The following is a 23,705-nucleotide window of genomic DNA, read 5'->3' as shown; positions in this document are numbered from 1 at the left end:
TGGAAAGATAGATTTATATGTACGTATATCTTTATGGGATATATATATATATATATATATATATGTATATATGCCGTAAAGATATAAATATGTGCCATTGGTGTGCGTGCCAAGCTGCTTTAGTCGTGTCCTACTCTTTGCAACCCTGTGGGATTCTCCAGGCAAGAATAATGGAACGGGTTGCCGTGCCCTCCTCCAGGGGCTCTTCCCCACCCAGGGATCCAATCCATGTCTCTTTTGTCTCCTGCACTGGCAGGTAGGTTCTTTACCACTAGCGTCACCTGGGAAGTCCCATATGCCATATATATATATATATATATGTGTGTGTGTGTGTGTGTGTGTGTGTACGTATACAAATATGTATGTATGTATACATCCCCTGGCACTTTGATTGTCATATGATACTTCCCCCTAATAATTCCAATAGTACTTGTACTTGGGACTTCAGAGGATTTTACCAAACCCTTCCTCACACACACACACACACACACACACACACACACACAGAAAGTAAGGAGGACATGCAGAGGGTAATGTGAGCATGAAACTGTCTTATACAAAAGGTGGGATCTGGGAATTAGGATAAACTTGCCAGAGACTTTCCTGGTGGTCCAGTGGCTAAGACTCCAAGCTCCCAATGCAGGGATGCTGGATTTGATCCCTTGTCAGGAACCAGATCCCATACACCTCAATGAAGGCCATAGCAGCCCAAAGAGTCGGACACAACTGAGCAGGTAACACACAAGAGCTCACATGCCACAACTAACGATTCTGCATGCTACAACCAAGACCTTGCACAGCCAAGTGAATAAATATTTTTTTAAAAAGATGAACTTGCCAAACAGCTCTCAAAGAGATCAAACTTTTTAGGAAGTTCAATATCAAGAAAACAAATCCCTTAAAACAGAGGTCAGCCACCCTAAGACCAACAAGCCCACCCCTAGCTTGTTTATGCTCAGCCACTAAGAATGCTTTTACAGGGACCTGCCTGATGGTCCAGCCACTAAGACTCTGAACTCCCAATGCAGGGGGCCTGGGTTCCATCCCTGGTCAGAGAACTAGATCCCACATGGTGCAGGCAAGAGTTTGCTTGCCAGAACTAAAGATCCTGTGAGCTGCAACCAAAACCCAGCGTGTGCAAATAAGTAAATAAAAATGAACCTTTATTTTTTTTTTTTAAGAATGCTTTTACATATTTAAAGGAAAGGAAAAAAAATCAAAAGAATCCTATCTCATGACACGTGAAAATTATATGAAATTCAAATTTCAGAGTCCAGTTTAATCAGGACACAGCCACTCTCTTTCCTTTAAGTATTTAAGGTTGTCTTTGTGCTGCAAAGCTAGAGTTTGAGTAATTGTGACAGAAACCATCCAGGCCTAAAACATTTAGTTCTTTACAGAAAAGTGCCTGCTGACTCCAGTCTGAAAACAGCCGGCGACTGTTGCCCATTTTCGGAGGGGAATGTACCCATCTGGAAGGGCGCTGATCTAAATTCACGGCTCTGGGCAAGTCCTTCCGGTCTATGGGCCTCAGTTTCCCCAACTATAAAATGGGTTTATGCACAGCTTTCTCGGGTCACCTGCTTAGCAGGGGGATCGGGGATCGGGGCTGCTGGAGGCCAGAGACTGGATGGACTGAGCGGCCCGCGCCCACGGGACGGGTCCCTCGGGTTTCCAACGGGGCGGGTAGGAGCAGCACCCCGGAGGCTCAGCTTTCGCGGGGGAATTCCGGGCGGGGTGCGGGCAGCGGGGGCGGGCCGGGGCGGGGCCGGGGGGCGGGGCCGATCACCGCCTATAAGAAGGGACGCGCGCCAGCCCTGGCCACCCGCCTGCGCGCCCTCTGCGGACCGTGGTACGATGGCCCCCGCCCGCCTGCTCGCGCTGCTGCTGCTCCTCGTGGGCGTCCCCGCCGCCGCCGCCGAGTCGGTAGGTGCTTGAAGATCCCCGAGTGGGGGGCGGGGGGCGGGGTGGCGGACCGGTATCGTCTTTGTTCTGGGATCCTACGGAGGGGTCCAGGGGCGGGCAATCGGGGGAGTGTGCCGTCCCCAACTAGACCAGGGAAACTTTGTTGGAAACTTTGCCCTGGGGTCCCAGGGAGGCTCCGGGGCGAGGAGTGGGGTGACCCCTCCGCGCACGGTGCGCCCCCAGCCTGTTGCGCTTCTCGCCTCCCCCCTGGCCTCAGCCCCGCCGCGGGCTCCGGGCTCGGACGTGACTAAGCTGGTGTCACCTCGCCTCCCCTCACCGTCTCGCCCCTTCCCCGGTGATCCCAGGGCAGGCTCGCGCCCTGATCCCCTCCGCGCCCTCCAGAAGCCGAGATGGCCTCGACATGAAGGGGGGCTGCGTGTACTCGGAAGGGGGAGGGGTGCAGGATTCTGAGGGGCCTTGTTTCACGCACAGGGAGAGAGGACTGAGCCCTGACCTCAGGTTTGGCCTCAGCCCTGCCAGTGGCCTATGACTTAGGGCAAGGCCCTGCCCTCTTCTGAGTCCCAAAGCGTCTGGGGGACTGTGATGGGAGGTGAGCAGTGCTTCCATAGGGTCAGTACAAAGTTGGGACTCTGATCTTTCCGGGGCAGACTGGAGGGACTGTGTAGGCTCAGAACTTCGCCAGAGTTGAGCCTCTGCTTTCTGCCAGAAGAGCGTTTATTTCCACTGATCTGACTGCTGGGAAAACCCAAAGCACTCACCTTTGGGTGGGGTGAAGGGGGACTGGGGGAAGAGAAGGTCTCTGTTAGCCTTGAATAACCTCCTTACTGGTTCTTTACTGGTCTCCCCACTTAACAGGTCCCTGTCATAGTGTCCAAAGCCCTGGGCCCACCAGAAGCTCCATTCATCCCAACGGTCAGTTGGGAAGGAGGGAGGCCATCTCCTCTGGGAAACTGGGCCACAGAAATTTCTGAGAGAGGCTGTCTGACCCTGCCCCCCAACAAGCCTGGTCTCTTTGGTACCCTTAAACCTCTGTTTTGGGAAGAGCAAGTGGCATTTAATCTTAATATCAGTTCTCAGTGGGGCTCCCATTTCTCTGGGATGACTTAGAATAAGTCCTTTCTGCCTGGCAGGCTTCATTTGAGACCCTGAGCTATACTCCCCCTCCCCTCCCCAGGACCCCCTTCCTCGCCAGCCCCCAGGTAACAGTTGCAGCCCTGAGTGATGACAGCAAGCCTTCAGTGCTTATGGAACTGTTCTAATAGCTTTCTGATAGCTGTTGTAATGGCTCTATCAACTAGTTTAGTTCAGCCCTTGTGTTTACTGTTTTAAACTCGTCCTGAGGCTAGAGAGGTTAACCAACCTGCCCAAGGTCACACAGCTGATAAGGGGCTGAGTCAGATGCAAATGAGGCAGCCAGGCCTCCACATCCCTTTTTTAATCTTTTGCTCCTATCCTGATGTGTAGTCTGATGCCACTCTGAGTGGCTGCAGTTGTGTGCCATCCTCAAAACTAGTTTAGAGTAGATAAAGAGTAGATAAAGATTTGGGGCCGGCCAGCCACCGAGAATTCGAGGGAGAAGGAAACCAAGGCCCCAAGTAAGGTGATGACCTCACCAAACTAAGAGGCACAAGCTTGTCAAAAGATGAATGGCTGAATCAGGACTCGAACCCAAGCCTGCTGCTCCCCAATGCAGCGCTCTAAACTAGGCCCTGAAGGATGTGTTGGTGTCACAGTGATGGAGGTTTCCAAAGAAACAGCGTGGCGCGTCCCACCGGCCTGTGTGGACTGGGGAAAAGGGAAAAGACCCTGGAGGTTGAAAGGTCACTGCATGGGCAGTCACATGTCAGTCTTGGCTCAGGGGTTGCCGAGCCTGCAGGTGGGGGGCGGGGGTGGCGTGTGGCGAGAGAGGCAGGCAGCTGTGCCCTGGGGGCCGTCAGAAGGATGTGGTTTGGGGGAGGGCAGGTGGTGACCCCTGAGCTGCAGGAGAAGTGAGCCCTGGGCAGCTGCTTCCTGAGAGAGGTGTCCGTCTCTCCCACCCTGACCTCAGCACTCCCTTCTTGGCTAATGTTACAAGGTCTTCCACCTCGAACTGGGTCACAGGGCTTCCCCTTTTATCTCCCCTCTCAGTGCCTTTCCTCCCAGGGCTGTAGATGGAAAAATCAGACCTAGTCACGGTTGGATTAGACCACAGAGATGATCTGGTGGTCAGCCCTTTCCTTTTTTTGCAGAGAAAACTGAGGGCCAGGGAGAAGGGTGGGGCTGCTAACAGCTGTCATTTATGGAGTGCTCTCCGTAGACCAAGTCCTGGTGTGTTTTAGTCTCATGAAAGGCCTAGCATGTGGGGATTATATCATGCCCACTTTACAAGTGGTAACGTGGTACCATCTTTGGGTAGCAGAGAGCTCCCAGGCCGTCAGAATCTCTGTCCTGTCGTCCCCCTCCAATAGTGCTGTTGGGACCACTTTGCAAATTTTGGGTCTGCCCCCTGCCACCCACCATGTCCCCCTCGGTGCCACAGGTTTTGGGAAGGGAACCCAGCCTGAGCCACAGCCTCTTCTGTGTTTGGCGGGGCTTGCGGGCCTAAACCAGTTCTTCCTGTCCAGCTGGAAGCATTCCCCTGATCTACCTTCCTACCACTCCCTCCTTGGCCAATTAAAGACAGCCTTGTTTTGGGAGCTGCCACGGGACCCCCACCACCCGCCCCCTCCAGCGGTGTTGCTGCCCAGGGGCATAGACATGGCACCTGGCCCAGTCACTTCTGGAAGTGTCCCCCACCACCCCGTGTACTTCAGCTAAGAGACCTTTCTGGTCTTCTTGAAAGGTTTCTCCTTGATTGCACAGAAGTAGGATTAGGAACGGAAGCCCAGGGGGGTCTAGGACCCTTAAGTGGCCAAAGAGAGCCCTTTGGAATTCTTAGAAGCTCAGAGAGCTGTGATAGGAAAATATTTGAGCTTTACTTTGGAGGGTGTGAGATTGGGTCTCTTTCTCTCTCTGGGTTGACATCCCCCATCTGTAAAATGGAATTTGAACTGAATAGACAGCCCTTTCCAGCTTGGATAGTCTATTAATAATTAAGTACCTATTCTTTGAAAGGGCAGTGGGAACCATAAAGACATCTAAGGCATTCACTCCCTTGAAGAGGCGTATGATTCACAAGGAGCATTAACATCTTCCATCAAATTCTGAGCCCTCATCCCCTACCCCCCTTCCACCCATGCACACAGGAACTCTGCTCTGTGGATTTTCAGTGAAATACCTGGCCCGGAAATGTCTGTATGAATGAACAAATAAATGTGTTCTTGTAACTTCACGCTAAAAGGCGCACTGAGGTTGTTTATTACTGATACAGATGCTTCCCATGATACTGTGAGGTAGGTATCGTAGGTATTACTAGCTTCACTTTTACAGGAAAGTGATGCTCAGAGGAATGGAGGGGCCTGCCAAGGTCTGAACCAGGTCTGACAGGTCACACAGGCTGTCTGATTTGCAGGTCCTCAGAGAACATTGCACAGGAGGAAGTTGGCTGGCTTTGAAGGCAGATGCCTTGGGTCCCTCCTTCTGAATCGCTAGTTGACCTTAAGCACCCATGCCCTCTGGGTCTCAGTGTCCCCAAGTCTAGAAGCCTCCAAAACCCTCTTGTAGGTCCTTTCTAGTGGGGAACAGGGAGCGCTTTCTCAGCCTCCTTGGTAAAGAGCCTACAGGAGAAGCGACATTGGGGAGGTGGGTGGTGGAGACATTCAGCTCCTGCCATCGCCAGCTCCTGGAAACAGAAGGCTTTTCCAAGGACTAGGAGTGCTGACCCGGCCTGAATGAGGGACTGGGGGAGCCAGGCTGGGCTTCGCGCCCCAGTTCCTTCTAGGGAGGAGTTGGCTCCTAGCTCTCCGAGGCCTCCCAGACTGGTGGGTGTGATTTTCAAGTGACTACTTAAAATTGGGGGAAGGGGCTGGACAGGGCTCTGTGAGTCACTGGAGGAGAGCCGTAGCTGGCCTGCCTGAGTCACCCCCATTTCCTTTCAGCCTCCTGGGGATGTTGGAATTGGCACCCCCTTTAGGGGCTGTTAAGGATAGTCAAGCCAGTGTCCAGGGCCTTGAAGAGACACACAGAAAATACGAGCCCTAGGCCCCGGACCCTCACAGGCCCTTGCCCAGCTGTGGACTCTGACAGGGTAGAGTTCAGCCAGTTCTCCAAATTGTCCTCTGCAAGACTTGTGGTTGCCAAGGTGGGAAGAGGGAGCGGGGGAAGGGATGGATTGGGAATTTGGGGTTAGCAGGTGCAAACTATGATACATAGAATGGATAACCAATAAAAGCCTCCTGTATAGCACAGGGAACTATATTCAACATCCTGTGATAAATCATAATGGAAAAGAATATTAAAATATATATATATGTTTAACTGAATCACTTTTCTGTACAGCAGAAATTAATACATTGTAAATCAACTATACTTCAATTTTTTAAAAGTTACTTAAAACAATATATATAGAGAGAGAGACCTCTGCAGAGAGTGTAGTGCTCTGCCCCTAGCCTTAAAGCAAAACTGAGGTTGCAATTGGTCTGAGTTTATGGAGCATAGTATAGTCCAGACTTGACCTGACCCCAGAATTCTCTGACGCCCTCTTCTTGGGATTGGCTGTTGGCCGGAGGGCTTTGGAACACTGATTTGGAGTTAAGTAGACCTGACTCCAGAGCTGTGAAGGCCCCCTCTTACTAGCTCCATGGCTTGGGACCTCAGCTCTCTGGTCTGTAAGAACGGGATTGTAGAGAGCCTTGTTGGAGATAACAAGGCTGCAACTGAAGCTCTTAGAATCTGGCCTGGTAAACGGGAGGCGTTCTTAGCCACGGTTCCCAGCTTTGCCCAGGCCGCCCTGATGCCAGATGGTCCTTTCCTTTTGAGGATCCCACCCCCAGAGGCCCCTTGGAAAGCTCTCTCCCCTCCTCCCAACAGCTGCAAGGTGGGTGGGGAGGAGTCTAGGGTGGGGCTGGCTGATGGAACCCAAATCTCCTATTTGTTTGTCTTAGAAGTGGGCCCTTTGCTAATTACTGGATGGGTTGATATTTAAACAAGAACCAGTTCCTGACTGCCCCACCCCTCCTGCAGGGATCAGTGGGAACCCCCCTGTTGAGCAATTTTCAGCCAGGAGGGAGAAGGGACAGGGGGCTGGGAACCTCTTGGGACGTGGTCGGTCCTGGCTGAGCGTTGTCCTGTAAGAGGAGGGCTGGAGTTGTTTCCAGTCCGGAGGCCAAGGGAATTGCAAAAAAAAAAAAAAACCCAGTGTTTGGCGGGGGAGGGGGTGCGATGGTGGATAGAAAAGATACAGTGTTCTGGAAAGCCAGTTTTCAGATGTTTTCACCTCCTGATGCCTAGGGAGTTTGGGGAAGGCATGTGTCAACAGTTGGAGCCTAATTTAACCCTGAGTTCAATAAACCTGACTTCTTGGTCAGGTTTGTTATTAACTCATGGGTGACCTTTGGGCACATCCCCTCCGGGCCCTGTCCCTGGGAGGCGAGATGACTGGAAAATGGGTACGTTTCACAGTCAGAGAAACCCAGCTCTGCGGCTCAGTCCGGGACACACAAGTTAGTTAATAAGTCACTGGGCCGGTGTGAGCCCCAGCGTCCTTTAGCAAACACGTGTGTCACTCCCGGGCCATCACGGGCGTTTGGCAAACTTCTGAGTAAAGGTCTGGCTTAAGTTTAGTTTATTATTAGCGGCTAGACAAGAGTTCTTAACCTGGGTGGCTTGAGGAGGCAGTGTCTGGGTGCGGGTTGAAAAATAAGAACCAGTGGTTGTGGTTCTTAGGGTTCAGAACTTTTCCGGCCTCTCATAGGGCTCCAGGCGTCCCCAGAAGATCACTCTGCGATCTGATCAGCTCTTTCCAGCTTCAGCCTTCCGTGGGCCCGCCCCGGGTCAGGCCCTGGGAGTCAGCGCCCCCTCCCCGCTGCCTTACTCTGCGCCTCCCCTCCCCCTCCTTCGGGCCCGAGCTCGGCTGCCCCAGTTTTGTCTGGCACAGTGGCAGGGGCTGCTAGTCAGGTGACACCTGGGGTAATGGAAAGGGGAGGCAGGGATCGGCTGGTATGTGTGGAAAGAGTGACTCGGTGGAGCCCGGCCTGTGGGGACTGGCTGTACTAGTCCACCTCGGGGCGTGGGGGCAGGGGTGACCAACGGCTGGGACACTCCTGGCCCTGGGGAAGCCTGGCCAGGAGATGTCTGTAGGACAGGCTGACCCGATCAGGAGCAGTGGCTTCCCTGAGAGGCGGTGGGGAGGCTGGGAAGGGGCAGGAAGCCAGCACCCAGGGTGGACCTAATTGGCGGAGACAGGAGATATCGGCTTGGCTCTAGAGAACACGGGAGGCTTGTTTACGGGCCGCCTCAGATCCAGCGGGGACCTGGGATCCGCTGCTAGATTACAAGCCCGGCTTCAATGCACCTCTGTCTCTTCGGCCCCTGAGGGAGCCAGCCCCCTCCCCGGCCGTCTCCACCGGTAATCGGAACAGTGCCCAGCTTGGTTACCAGGCCTGCAGACAGAGGAAGGCTTGTCTGTTTGAGAACCGTCTTGTATAGGTGGGGAAACCGAGGCCCCGAGAAGGAATCTCCCAAGATCATCAGGCTGTTAGTGACAAGGATGCCACGGCATCAGCCTCTGGCAGGGAGATGTCCAAAGGCTCTAGAAGGTTCCCTGACCCTAACCCTTCCCACCAGCAGCTGGTGTCCCTCCGTCCTGGAGCCCTGGCTCTGGGAATGGGCTGCCCTGGGTTGGGGGAGGGGGGATTGGTGAAAAAGCCACTGGCAGTGCCAGGCCTGGCTTCTCTCCTGAGCGATTGTGTTTGGAGTAACCCAACCTTGGAGTGGGCAGGGCGGACATTTGAACCCCGCCCCACCCCGACTCCCATCCCCAGACCTGGCTTTAACCCTTCCTGGACCAGTACACCAGATCCTGTATTGGTGGTGGGTGGTATCTTCTGGTCTCCCAGATACTTTGTTAATCCTCAAGGCAGGTCAGGAAATACTCTGGGGACTCAGGGGCTCAGTTGAGTTTCAAGTGTCTCTGGTCACTGCCATTTTCTCTTTTGGAAAAGTACAGTGGTTTCTCCTCTGCCTCTCTGCTTAGAACAGGTGCTCCAAGCTGTGGGAGCTTGCACAGATCTCTGCTCATCTCTGGACCTTTCTCTCTTCCACATTCTCAAGGGGCCTGATTGGCTGTTGATTAAGTCTCTGGTCTCAGAAGCACAAGAAATACGTTTTATAGGGCATGACCCTTCACAGTTTGCAAAGCACCTCCCCGTCCACGCAGCACCCTCTTTCCAGCAATGCAACTACTTGTATGACTTTTCTCAAGTCTCTGACCCTTTGAGCACTAATCCCCTGAGCTGGAAGGAACGCAGATGGGGGTTAATAATAGCTGCTACTCCTTGAGCACCTGCTGTGTACCAGGCCATGTGCTGTGTCCCTTGCATACCCCTAATGCATTTCACTTCATCTCATCCTCCTGCAAGGTGGTACTTACTAGCCTTGGTGACAAAAAGAGGAAACTGAGGCTTCAAGATGTGAAATAAACGCCCAGGCTCGTATCGTGAGGGAGCAGCAGGGCTGTGGTTTGCTATTGGAGCTGCTTTTACAGGTCCCCAGGCTGGTGGTAGATCTTTCCATTTCTGCCAGGATGCTGAGTCCAGATTGAGGCAGCCAGGTTTTGCTCATTCCGGGGGACATCAAACCTTTCTGAAGGACGGTGGGGGAGGACCATCGTGCCTTATCAGTGGCCCCTTCTGGAGATCTCCTGCCAGGACCCCTCTGCTGCGTTCAGCAGTTAGGGCCCAGGGTCCTCAGCATTCCTACTTCTTCCAGAATTTAACTTGCCCAGTTGTCCTTCTCATCTCACCCCCCGCCCCAGAAGAAGCGTGTCCCTGACCCCTGGGGGTCACTTCCTCCTCTGGGGAAGAGACAGGCAGGGGAGACTCCCCTCTCTGCCTCCCACCAGTTCACAGTTAAGCAAGCTCTGACCCTGAACTTCTCCCCAATGCCCCAGCCAAAGTTCCTCTTCTTTCGTTTGAGCAATATCACTTTTACCTCTGTTGACTCCCTGGCCAAGGGAAGGGGTGCCCTGGAGTCCTGGCCTGGCAGCGGGTGCTGTGGATGGTGGCGATGAGGTGGAGAGGGGTAGCGTGGGTGGCAGTGAGAAGTCTGGCTCTGGCGAAGACTCAGTCTCGAGAAAGATCTCAGTTTGAATCCCAGGTCTGTTGCTTTCTAGCTGAGTGACTTCACACAAGTGACTCAAGGGAAAGTCACTTTCCGGCCACACGGGTAGAGCACCTCACCAGGCTGTTGTGCCAATCAAATGAGCTCTGATGGAAGAAACCAAGCATGGTGCCCAGCGTGTCGAGGACCCCAGCCCCTGTTCTTCTCCTGGGTGACTGAAGCTGTAAGACTTTGCAATAGGGTTGGTGACTTTCCTAGCTTCATGCCCATCACCTCAGGACTGGATGGGGGTTACAACTGGAGTGGCCGCAGCTGCCCGTGGATTTGTTGAGACCTCTGCACGCATGATCAGTCACTTCAGTTGTGTCAGACTCTGCAACCCCATGGACTATAGCCCACCAGGCTCCTCTGTCCATGGGATTCTCCAGGCAAGAATACTGGAGTGGTTTGTCATGCCCTGAAACCTCTACAGGAAAGCATCCAGCCCCAACCCCAGTTGCCCACCAGGGCCTGCTTGTTCAGATGTTGATTTCTGTTGTGTGTCTATGAGTAGGACTTCTAGAGAAGACCTAGAAGTGGGAAAGGAAGACAAGTCTAGCCTAGGAGCCCAGAGACCTAGGTTCTTTTAATGTTGTTGTTTTTAAGAGACCTAGGTTCTAAGTCCAGTTCTGCTTCGGTGACCTTGGCAAGGGTGCTTATCTTTTCATCTGTTTGCTGGGTAATAAAATGAGATGGTTGGGCTAGGGCCTCAGCTACCTTCTGTTGGTAGGCGTTAGTCTCAATAGCACAAAATACACCTACCCTTTTTTTGTTTATTTGGCTGCATCCGCTCTTAGTTGTGGCATGTGGGATCTTCAATCTTTGCTGTGTCCTGCAGGATCTTTAGTTGTGGCATGCCAGCTCTGAGTTGTGACATAAAGTTCCCTGACCAGGGGTTGAACCTGAGCCCCCTGCATTGGGAGCGCGGAGTCTTAGCCGCTGGACCACCGGGGAAATCCTACCCTTCCTCTTTTCTATGGAGAGTCTAAGGAAGCGTCCAGGTGCCCGCCAGGGTCTGCTTATTCAGTTCTTGATTTCTGTTGTGTGTGCACGAGTAAGACAAAGATAAGAGAGACCTGAGGGCCCAGAGAGGGTGCCTGTGCGTGCACACATGTGTGGATACCCGCTCCCCAGGTAATGATGGGGTGAGCCAAGAGCAGGGTGGGGTCCCTCTCTGGTCAGGGTGGGGCCTGGCTGCTGGGTGGCCTGGTTCTTCAAAGTCACCCCAGACTGAATGGGCCTAGTCTGAAAAGAGGGTGGGGGAAGGGAGGGCTGTTGGTACATAGCCTCCACCCACACACATGTAAAGGGACGCTTGCCCACAGTCCCAGGGAGCATGGTTTCACCTTGCTGGCGTAGTCTTAGGGCTCCTGCACTCTAGGGAATTTCTCTCTTGTCAGGGGTCTTGGGCAGAGTAGGACCACTTCTGGAGTTGGAGAAGGATTGATTTTATTTATTCGCGAGCCGCGAGGCATGCAGGATCTTTCTTCCTGACCAAGGATCAAACCGCTGCCCCCTGCAATGGAAGCACTGGACCACCAGGGAGGTCCCAAGCCCTGTGCTTTCAGAGCCAGGATGGGTACCCGATGGGATCTAATCCTTGTGTGATGAGATCTGACGGGATCTGAACCATTCTTGGCATGACCTTAAGTAAAGTCATTTATGCTCTCCAGGAACCTGGTATAAAAATGAAGCGTTGTAATTGGGGAGGGGAGGGAGACTCAGAGGGAGGAGATATATGTATAATTATGGCTGATTCGCATTGTTGGATGGCAGAAACCAGCACAACATTGTGAAGTAATTTTCCCCCGATTAAAAAATAGATTTAAAATAATGAAGAGTTAGGGATGACCCGGTGACCGTTAAGGTGGCTGAACTGGGAATCGATCTAGGTTTCAGTCCAAGTTTTGTTCTGACTTGGTCTTTATTTCCTGATGTAAAACAGAGATAGCCACTACCAATCACAGCCAATCAACGTGCTAATCCCAGGGGTGGTTTTCACCCTCAGTACTCAGTACCTCAGTACTTTCACCCACTAAGAGAAAGGCAGGATCCATAAATAAACAGCCGTGGCTCTTGGGGATGCGGAGGTAGGGGAAGGGCCCAGCCTAAAACAGCCCAGTGTCAGGACCCCAGCCCCCGTCTTGAGTACTTGGAGCTCTGACTGATCTCTAGGCTCCATATGCAAGTGGCCAAACTACCTTCTTTCCCTCCTGGGCTGAGTTTGACCTCCACCTGACAAGGCTCCGTCCTGGCAGAGGTAGGCGGACACTCCGTGTGCCCGTATGTTTATGGGTGTGTTGATATATATGTGGCTAAAAGCTCGGGTGACCTATGCCTGGGTTCTGGTCCAGAGTGGCCACTTTCTGCCTGGGTGATCTTGAGCGAGCGACTTCAATTTTCTGAGCATCCCCTCAACCCTCTCCCTGCCCAGTGTTTCAGCAAATAAGAGCTATGAGGAGGACCTGCTTCAAGCTAAGTGCTTAGTTTGGTAAGCTGCCTAGATCCTGATGTTTCCGATTCTGCCCCCCACCCCGCCCGCCTCCCCTGGGGGAATTTGCAGCAGGAGGTGCGGATGGGAGCCCAGGGACCCCGCCCTAGGTGCAGGCAGCTTGCGCAACCACAGAGGAGCCATTTTCTGGAGCTGCCAAACTAAAGCCACAGGCACGGGGCTGTGTGGGGGCTGGAATTCCAGCGCCAGCAGCTCCCCAGCTCCTGATTCCCGAGTCATGAAGTCATCCCTCACCAGGGCTTAACCCTTTCTCGCTCCCCACCCCCATGTGTACCAGGCGTTCAGCGGAGATTCTCCCTTCCGTGGTGGGAGGGGAGAAATCTCCCTCCCAGCCTGACCTCCCTCCCGGGAATCCAGCTGCCCCACACAGACAGACAGACAAGAGTGGAAGGAGACCCAAAAGTCTGCTTCCACCCACCTCTCCCCGGAAGCCTGGGCCTCTCCCACAGAGGGTAACCTTGTCTTAGGGACGGATGTTCCTTTCCAGGCTGGCTCTGTGTCACTGGTAGGTCTCCGCTGGGTGGAGGACAGCGTGGGGCAGTCAGAAACAGAGCCTGGCCTCTTTTCTCTGAGTGTGTAGCTGACTCACCGTGTGACCTTAGGCAAGTCGCTGTAGGAGGGCTTAGATTCTTTCCCTTTCTGTGAAATGGGAGGGCAGGACCTCCCTGGCCTCCAGCTGGTGTTCCGTGGTTCTGAGCAGACCCCGCCCCCCTCCACACCTCCTGCAATTAGGGGGTTGGGGGGAAGAAGAATGTTTGGGGCAGAGGGTTTGTATTGACCTAATTTGCCACCCTGACTTTTCTGGGAAATGGTAGGCACTTGAATGTTTGAGTTCATTAGTGAAAGAATGAACTTTGCCCTGGGGCTGCTGTTCTTGTGGGCAGACAGAGCCTCAGCCCAGAAGCTAGCTGGGAGGGTGGTGTGAATCCCAAGTGTTTTTGACTCTCTAGGAGCTTGGTGGCTGATGTTCTGCAGGTCCTGGGGCCAGGTCTGCCTTCCTGGATCTTTCATACTTTCCTTGTGAAAGCTTCTCAGCGGCGGTGGACCTGAGATTCTAGCTGGGGATGGCTGGGGCCCCCATACGTGGCAGCAGAGGGGTACTTAGGAGTGCTGGAGTGGATAGTTCATGAGAGCAGGGACGGGGCTCCACACCACACGGCTGCAGCATGGCTCCGTGGGAGATGTCTGGAAGGCTGAAGACACGAGTGTGCTCACGTACACGTGACTCACCGGGTTCCGGGCAGCGCCCTGACCCGAGGCTGTCCTGGGACGTGAGTGAGCCAGCCCTGCCTGTCCCAGCCTGGTCTGACTCAGCTGGGAAAGATGTCCGGGTCAGGGCAAAACCAGAGCCAGCAGCCCTCTCCCTGCCGTGGGTGAATCATCAGTGACAGCATCAGAGCACCCCGGAGCGTGGACTGGGAACGCTGGCTCTGAAGTCAGTCTTCACTCCGTCTGCTCCCACGAGTCACCCAAAGAAAATGACTTAATGTCTTCAGGGCCCAGTTTCCTCGGTTGTAAAACAGAGGTGAAGACTGGTCTTTAGAGTTATTAAGAGCAGGTCCTCTTTAGAGTTATTAAGAGCAGGTCCTGGCCTATAGCAAGTGCTCAGTATAGGGTACCTAGCATATTTATATTCTGATGATGCTACCTTCATTATTTTTATTAGCCCAGAATGGGAAAGGGTTTTGTCTAAGGTCACACAGCAAGTTTGGCACTAGCCTGACCCCTTCCAGCACCCCAGCTCCCTTTCTAAACACTCGCTTCACTGCCTTGCAGAGTTCGGGGGCTGCTAAAGAGCATTGGCGGGGGAGCTACCGGTTGATGTGTCTCCTGTTTTCACCCTAGATCCGAGAAACTGAGGTCATCGACCCTCAAGACCTCCTAGAAAGCCAATACTTTTCCGGAGACTTACCAGATGACGAGGACGTCGGGGGGCCCGGGCAGGAATCCGATGACTTTGAGCTGTCTGGCTCTGGAGATCTAGGTACAGAGGAAGTAGGGGGCCGGCCTGGGGCTCAAGGCTGCAGAGAACTTGTCTTTTACAAGGGTGACCCCACTTTGGGGTTTGAATTTTCCTATTGTGTCCCTCCCCGTGAAAAAAAGATGGGGGAAACAAAAGTCACCGGATCAACCCACCCCTGAGACCCTTTCCAGGCAAGCTGATTGTTGCTCCGAGTCCATTTGTAGTGGAAAACCAGCCCAAACCTGTCCGCCTTTGGACAGGATTGGGTGGGAGTGGGCGTTGGGAAGAGAACTGAACTGTGGCCTGTTTTCCTTCCTTTGAAAAGCAAAGGGAGCTCTCAGGAGCCTGGGGGCGGGGTGGGGAGAGCTGTGGGTGGGAACCGAGAACCAACCCCTGCTTCTGCAAGGTTGGGATTGGGAATCGTGAAGGGGCCTTCTGGGGCAGGGCCAGGGGCCCGCGTCTTTCTTGGTCACTTCCTGGCCCTGGCTGCCAGGCTAGACAGAGCTACTGAAAAGCCTCCCTCCTCTGTGTGGGGTGGTGTAACTATCTGAAGTTTGAATTCTGGAGCCACATAATCCTGAGTTCAGACTGCCGCTCTGGGACCTCTGAGCCTCCGTGTCCTAATCTGTAATGTGGGAATAGAAGCGACTGTACGTGTGGTGGTGATTAGACTGAGTTAAAAGCCCTGGGCACTTACGCGTTCTCAGTAAATACATTCATATTGGAATTTCTAACATTTACTGTTGCAATCTAGAGTCTTCTCAAATGAATCTCCTGGGAATCTTGTTAAAATCCAGATTTTGATTTAGTGGCCCCTGAAATTCTACATTTCTAACCCCTCCTGGGTGATGTTCTTGGTTCTGGGATCTATAATGAGCAGGGGTTTAGAGCTGACAGAGCACCTGCCCAGTGACCGGCTCAACATTCACATGAAAGAACCAGGGAGGCAGGTCTCAGGAGCTCCATTTTACAGAGGAGATGACTGAGGCTGGGGTGGGAATGATCACCTGCCGGACATATGCTTGTTACCTGTTGAGCACTTGAGGGCCAATTGTGGATTAGAACTCCCACCAGCCATGGCTGTAGGGGTCATCAACCTGGGGGTGACTGACTTTACATTCACACAGCCTTTCTGACCTTACAGATGACTCAGAGGACATCCGGATCTTCCCAGAAGTGATGCACCCCTTGGTAAGTAGCTCCTCACTTTGGCCTCTCCTTTTCTCAGCACGTGTTGAGACAAGCAGAATAAATTCGAGTCTGACCTCATTCTGTAAAAAGGCTTTTATCTGTGGCCCTGAACTCTTGGGACAGGCACAGCTAAGGGTCACAGGTAGACCTTTTTCTCTGTAGGGATAATCACTAAGTGATAAACACTTGCATGTGTTTCCACTCTCTTTTGCTTTTTTAATTGTTATTTCATTTATTTATCTGACTGTGCTGGATCCCGGTTGTGGCACTTGGGATCACGTGGGATCTTTAGTTGCGGTAGGTAGGATCTAGCTCCCTGACCAGGGATCACACTCGGGGCCCCCTGCCTTGGGAGCTCGGAATCTTAACCACTGGACCCCCAAGGAAGCCCTTCCAGCCTCATTTTTGTGTGCATTTCTAGGTATTTCCCAACATTAATATCAAGTTACACATACCGTTCTATGTACTGCATTTTTCACTTACAGTGATCGTGAGTATTTCCCCATGTAACTCACTGTTTTTCCTATTCATTTTTATAACCTTCATAATCAGAGTTCACCCAGTTGCCCTTACCTATGGGAAAGTGGTTTATGATTTTTTTGACATCCTATAACAACAGTCTAACAAGCATCTTTTACACAAATCTCTGATTAGCTCCTTAGGACAGAGTCCCAGAGGCAAACTGCTGCATTGAAGGGCAAACTGTTTCTACAGTCTTGCCAAACCACCCTCCGGGATATTACTCTAGAACACCTGCTTCCCTGTGCCCTTGGTCACATTATTCATTCCCCACTGGGGATAGATTTACTGGAAACGTTGGGCTTCCCTGGTGATTCAGATTGTAAAGCATCTGCCTGCAATGCAGGAAACCTAGGTTCAATCCCTGGGTTGGGAAGATCCCCTGGAGAAGGGAATGGCAACCCACTCCAGTGTTCTTGCCTGGAGAATTCCATGGACAGAAGAGCCTGGTGGGCTGCAATCCATGGAGTCGCAAACAGTCGGACACAACTGAGCAACTAACACACATAAGAAAAGTTGAGGGTAAGGATTTGACAGCGTGATTGTTGAGGGGTGGTTGCTCACGTCTGCTCTGGGACCACGTGGTTTGGCCGGCAAGAGGCAGAACCATTCCCTGCCTGGCTGAATGTCCCTACCCCCTGCCTTGGATCCTCCTCCCCACAAACCACACTGAGTGTTGGTCTCTTCTCCTTTCCACCATCCAGGTCCCGATAGATAACCACATCCCTGAGAAGACAGGGAGCGGAGTTCCTACCGAACCCAAGGAACTGGAAGAGAATGAAGTTATCCCCAAGAGGTCGTCCCCTTTTGATGGGGACGAAGATGTGTCCAACAAGGTGTCCATGTCTAGCACAGCCCAGGGCAGCAACATCTTTGAGAGGACAGAGGTGCTGGCAGGTAAGGTCCCGGGCTTCCCGCAAGATACCTCGGAAGGGGAGAGGGCTTGGGCAGGGATAGTGCTGCAGGCAAGGATGCCTCTGGCCCAGTGGTCCCCGACCTTTTTGGCACCAGGGACCAGTTTCATGGAAGACGGTTTCTCCACAGACGGGATGGGGTAGGGGTGAGATGGTTCAGATGGTAATGTGAGTGATGGGAGCAGATGAAACTTCGCTTGCTCGTCTGCTGCTCGCCTCCTGCTCTGCAGCTGGGTTCCTAGTAGGCCACTGACCAGTAACAGCCCAGGGGTTGGGAACCTCTGCTCTAGCCTGTTAGGCGATTTGGTACCCCTTCCTTGCAGCCACTAGGTGTCCTGGGGCCTTGAAGGATGACCCTTCCTCTTAGAGGTGGCTCTGACTATGTGTGTAGCCTGGCAGACCGAGAGCAAGAACTGCATATCAGAGGCTAAAAAAATAATAAATGTTGCGTCGTTCACTTGCTGTAAATCCTTTTCTATTTACAAAGCACTTTCCCAGCCTGGGTTTGGCACCTGGGATGTTAATTATTAAAAGTTAAACTTCCCGTGAAAACTTCCCCTTGAAGCCCAGAGGCTCCTTTGAGTTGGGCTGGCTTCCCCTCCCCCTCCCCCTACTGTCACCTGGCAGCCTGGTGACCTTGGCTGAGACGCTTTCCAGCCTCAGTTTTCATGTCAGCAAACGGCCACCATGCTACCTCCTTGGGTTGGTGTAATAACTTTGTGAAAAATAGAATCTAAAATAACTTGGCGGACTGTAACTTGTTTGTTTGCACTGTTCCCAGTGGTAGATGGTGTGTGTGTTAGCCCTTCAGTCGCATCCAACCCTTTGCAACCCCATGGACTGTAACCAGCCAGTCTCCTCTGTTCATGGGATTTCTCAGGCCAGAATACTGGAGTGGGTAGCCATTCCTTTCTCCAGGGGACCTTCCTCACCCAGGGATCGAATCCGGGTCTTCTGCATTGCAAGCGGATTCTTTACCAGTTGAGCCACAAAGGAAGCCCAAGAATACTGGAGTGGGTAGCCTATGCCTTCTCCAGTGGATCTGCTCGACCCAGAATCAAACTGGGGTCTCCTGAATTGCAGGCGGATTCTTTAACAACTGAGCTATCAGGGAAGCCCCATAGTATATCGTATAGTATAGTATATGGCATAGCATAGCATAGCAAGTAGTAGGTGGCCCGCAGGGAAACTTCCTGTGCCAGATTAAGAAACTAACACTTAGAGAGAGTACGTTTGGCCTCAAGTGGGAGCCACAGGCTTCCTGACTAATGTTCTATGTGGAGAAAGACGTGTCCCAGGGTGAGACTTCAAGGATGGCTCTGTCTAGCCTGACTATGGGGCCTTTGGCTGGGGTGGTAACTGGCTCTTTCTCTTCTTCCCCAGCAGCTTTGGGGGTCTCCAAAACTGGGTTGGGGACTTTCTCAGAGGGGACTCCCTCTCTAGCCAGGTTTTTACAGGCCAAGGGCCAGTCTGGATGAACCAGCCTAGTGAGGAGGGCACCATGGGTCCAGGCTGGCTTACTCCTGTCTCCTGGCAACCAGCTGGGCCAGCAGCTCTGAGGAGGCTGGAAGTGCAAGGAAAGAGCCCTGTGTCCTGCCTCCCTCCGGGACAGATAAAGGATCTTGCCTGCATCTTGCAGGGTATAACCCCCAGTAGGCCCAGCTCAGCCCTGACTCTGGCTTCCAGGTCCCTGAGTCAGTGTTCTTTGAACTTTCTGTGTGATGTGAGTGGGGTGGGGAAACTAGAGGGCCCTTGGAGATTTTTTAGTCTTATAAATTTCAAACTATTTGGTAGAAGTCTTTTCGAGGTAAAACCCGGCCCATCTTTCTTCACCCACAGAGTTTCACTTTTAGTTGGTGGATGTGGGATTAGCATAAGGTTTTGCTTTCACCAAACAGTGGTTCTACTGCTTTTAAAGAAAAATGTAAAAACCACTGATCTAGTCCAAGTAACTGTTTCTTAAAACATGGGAGACTCAGGCCTAGAGAAAGCAAGCCACTTGCTTTAGGTCACATAACAAGTGAGAACCAGTCATCTCTTAATACTTCCAATGGAGAATGACACATGTACAAGATCTCCATGTAAAAAGTTATATTGTTGAGATAGCTGGGGTAAGATCCTCAATTCTGGTAGCTTTTAAACAGTACCTGGGGCGCCGGGAATGTGGAATTCCCTGGTGGTCCAGCGGTTAAGACTCAGCATTTCCCCTGTAGGGGGCATGGGTGCTATCCTTGGTGGGAGATCTAAGATCCTATAAGCTGCACAGCACAGCCAAAAAAAAAACCACCCTGGACCCTGGGAGTTTATCAAGTGCTTGCCATGTGCCATATGACTCACACGCCCCCTCATTGAGTCTCCACAACACCCCAATCTGACACGTATGGTTATCTATACTCTTACAAATAAGGAAAATGAGGCTCCAAGAAGTCTTATCTCTTATCCAAAGGCACAAGACCAGACAAGTGGTGACCCTGGCATTGGAACCCAGGACCACAGTCACTTCTGAGACTGTCCTTGGGCCTTGATCTTCTGGGGACTCCCAGCACAGACCAACGGTCTAACAGAACAGATATCAGAGGGAGAGGCGATAAGAAATGGGAAGGGGGTTGATACCTGATGGTCCGTGTCTTTTCTCTGGTATTTCTTGGGGGCACTGTGTTGCTGCTTTTTCGTCGTTTTAGCCAAGAGAGAACCTTCCTTGGCTCCCCTGCCACTGCGTCCCCATTCTGTGCGTAGATTTGGAGTGTGTGCAGGGGCGGAAAATTAATCTTCTTAGACTAAGACCGAATTAGGGAACTCAGTCTGTCACAGGAAGGATTCTAGGAGACATCCCTGCCCCCTCAACAAACAGGAGTGAGCCCTCCAGGGTGCCTGGGGTCATACAGAGAATATACGTTTACCCGATGTGAGAAACTCGCGTCTGCTCTTGGCCATTGCTCCTCTCTGAGCCCAATGGAATAATTTATTAAACACCCACTGTTGTGCCAGAACAATTCAGGGTGGCAGGGACACAGATACAAACCACAAAAAGTCACAATTAATGAATATTGAGTATATGCTATGCATTATTCTGAGCTCTCTTAAGGGGATTGATTTATTTCAACCTAGGGACAAACCTATAAGAAAGGCACTATTGTTTCCATTTTATAATGAGAGAAATGAAGAAACTTGATTATTTAGATTCCATTGCCAGTAAGTGGCAGAGACAGGAATAGAATGTAAGCCTTAAGCACTGAGCTTCATATGTGCGGACATATATCACGTATATAATTTGGTTTTTTTTTTGCCACACCAGCTGGCATGTGGGATCTTAGTTCTCTGACCAGGGATCAAACCTGTACCCCTTGCATTGGAAGCACGGAGTCTTAACCACAGGACCACCAGAAAGTCCCAAACCACATGTGTAATTCTTTATAACATAGGAGTGTGGACACACGCACATGTTGTAACTGTGTATAGTAGCATATACCTGCGTGTGTACAGAGTGTGTACACCCAATCGGGTATAAGTGTAGGTCTGCATAGGGATGTGTGCACGCAAGGTCAACTAGAGAGCTCCCTGCGCTAAGGACTGTGGGGTAAGTAGGTCTAAGGGGGATTTCCACAGCCTGCGATTTTTCTGCTTCCTGGCTCAGGGCTGAGCTGTTGCTGGGGAGTTGGCCTCGTGTTGGGAAAGAACCTGGCTTTGGACTCCAGCAATGTGGGTTGGAAGGATGCCTTTGTCACTCTGGTTCTGTGGTTTTTTTAGTCCTTTAGAGTGACTCCCTTCTCATGAATGAGATGGTGAGGATCAAATTCAGTAAGGCATCAGCAGAGTATGCCCCTGGGCGTGATGGTGAGGGTGTCCGGGGGCCAGAGAACCAACCGAGCAGAAGCGGCCCGTGCGCCCCGAGGTCCTGACGGGCCGCCAGCCCTCACCTCGCTGCCCCCTCTCTCCTCTCCAGCTCTGGTCGTGGGCGGTGTCGTGGGCATCCTGTTCGCCGTCTTCCTCGTGCTGCTGCTGGTGTACCGCATGAAGAAGAAGGATGAGGGCAGCTACGACCTGGGCAAGAAACCCATCTACAAAAAAGCCCCCACCAATGAGTTCTACGCCTGAAGCTTCCCCCGGAGCACCTACTTGGACTTTAGGGGGAAGGGACGCTGAAGGATTTTGAAGGGTGGATGTTCGGGGATGGGGAGGGCAACCCAGTCCTGATCTATCGGCATCTCCCGCTCTGATTACAGTTTCAGTGTCAGAAGAGACATCACCTTCTACTGTTCCTGCTTGCCTCTTGATTCTCTGGGCCTCCACTGTCCCAGCAGAAAAACAGGGTTAAACTTGGCCTTTCTCAAGGCAAGTCTGGGGTTGGATCTGTTTCTTCATCTTCCCATTTAGAATCTAGGCCCAGCTTAGAGCCTGTATGAACAGGTCTGATCCAGAGTCTTTCTAAGCCATTGTACGAGTCCTGCTGGAGGTCAGCCCCCCACCTGCCAGCCTTCCCCCCTGCCCCGCTTCCACAGCCTGGCCCCTGGCCAGGAGCTGGGAGAAGGAACCAGAACCATCTGTCTGCACCTTGAGATGTGTCCATCAGAGGCATCTGCAGCCACACTACGGGAGTCTGTGGTACACCTTGGGCCATTCTAGGCTCTTCCAAGTGACTTTTGGAAGTCAACCTTTTTTATTTGGGGAGAGGAGCTGAAAGTTCATCCTGAATCAGACTTGTAGAATATTCTTAAGTCTATTTTTAGTGGGGTATTTTTTTTTTAATGGTTCATTCCTTTGTACAGAGCCTCTCTCTTTGGGCAAGAGTACACAGAAACCAAGGCTTTCTCTGCCCTCCTGCACCTTTCCACAGTACCTGCTAAGTTTGTATTTAATGGTGTTTTTGTTTTGTTACTCGAAAATGAGACAAGAGTTGGAGATATAATTTTTATTAATTTTTTTTACTACTATTTATAGCTTCAGACAGGGCCTTTCTTTCCCTCTTTTGCCTTTTTTCTTTTTTTTTCCCCCCATGCTTTTGTTTTTTTAATTCTTCCTACTTCCCCGCTCATGACCTTGGCCCTTTCTGAAGCTGCTTCCTCTAAGAAGCTTTTGCTGAAATATAGGGTTTTTTTTTTTTTTTTTTTTAGCAGATCCCAAACTATAACGTAGGGGATGGTGGGATATTTGTGTCTCTTTCATGTAATATATTATTATTCTTCCTTGGTTCTAGAAAAATAGATAAATATATTTTTTCAGCAAATAGTGTGATGTATTCCTGTGTGAAGTTGGCTGGGTGGTTGAGTGAGTGAATGTTTGTGGGGCTGAGTGGATTTTTGCCTTTTTCTGGTCCTGTTTCTTGGTGCCTTCTCCCGACTGGGCTAGAAACCTTCTCTCTAGCTTCTGCTTTGAGCCCAGCTGGGGTACCTTCATTTGCGATCTCCAAATTTAAGAGAAGATCGGAGAGCTGTGCTATCTAACATGGCAAGTGCCGGCCACTCTGAAATCAATTAAAATGACAGGAAGTTAAAGTTCATTCCTCAATTATACTAATCCGCATTTCAAGTGCTCAGCGGCCACGTGGGGCCGGTGGCTGGTGTACTAGACAGACCAGTAGAGCCCACTGGCATCTGTTGCCTGCACAGCTTGAGAACTAAACTGGTTTAATAAGTCACAGGCTCAGCCTGGTTAGGATGACCTTTGTCCCTCTAGACAAAGGGGGACTGGGAGGGCTGATCAGGGCCTGGCTCTGGGGCTTATCCTATGCAGAGAGGAGAGGCCTAGTGGCTCAGGCTGGCCAGACCACATCTCCTGACCCCATGGGGGTACTGGAGGGAGTTACCCTTGCTTCCCTCCCCTTCTGTGACCCCAGGGTCCCAGCTGGCTGGGTCCTCTTCCTCCCCCCATGTCCCTTTTCCTCTGGCCATGTTGGGAGTGAGCACCTCACATTGTTGTCTGTTACTGATTTTTTTGATAAAAAGATAATAAAACCTGGTACTTTCTAGATTGCCTGCCTCCATCATTTCAAAGCTCATCAGACGTCATCCTTTCCCTTGATCTCAGCGGATCCTGAGATAATTGCTGCCAGACACTGGAAGGCAGAGATACATAAGAAGCCAAGAAAGGGCCCGGAAAGGAGGGAAGAAAGTCAGAACGTGCACACCGTGGCCTGCGGCCATAGCCTGCCTACCTCGGAGATTTGTTTAGGCGGCCCCGTGTTTAAAAAACAAACACAGAAATCCTTGGATTCCTTGCCAACTATGGAAGTGAGGATGTTTCACATAAAAATCCAGATTCCCTGTTTTTCTTTTGCGGGGAGAAGGGAAGAAATCAAGAATTGGCAACTCAGGTAACCATAGGGAGTTGCATATAGGCGGGTCCCCACTTTAATGCAGGCTCTCTCCTTTGCCAGTCTGTCCATCTGCTTTACTCACGTCACCTCTTTGGCCTCTGGGCATCATAGCTGGTGGTCTCTGGACAGATA

General features: G+C 51.8%; 1 protein-coding gene across 1 annotated transcript; it reads left to right on the top strand.

The window, feature by feature from the left end:
* The first annotated feature begins 1,823 nt into the window (after nt 1-1,823).
* SDC4 (syndecan 4) lies at nt 1,824-23,225 on the top strand. Its single transcript, XM_002692330.6, has 5 exons — nt 1,824-1,926; nt 14,519-14,657; nt 15,781-15,827; nt 17,051-17,243; nt 21,204-23,225. Exons 1-5 carry the CDS (start codon nt 1,858-1,860, stop codon nt 21,353-21,355), a joined length of 600 nt encoding a protein of 199 aa, XP_002692376.1. The 5' UTR covers nt 1,824-1,857; the 3' UTR covers nt 21,356-23,225.
* Nucleotides 23,226-23,705: the final 480 nt, after the last annotated feature.

This window comes from Bos taurus, chromosome 13 (assembly GCF_002263795.3).
Source record: "Bos taurus isolate L1 Dominette 01449 registration number 42190680 breed Hereford chromosome 13, ARS-UCD2.0, whole genome shotgun sequence".
NCBI lineage: Eukaryota > Metazoa > Chordata > Mammalia > Artiodactyla > Bovidae > Bos > Bos taurus.
This window is presented reverse-complemented; position numbering and strand designations above follow the sequence as displayed.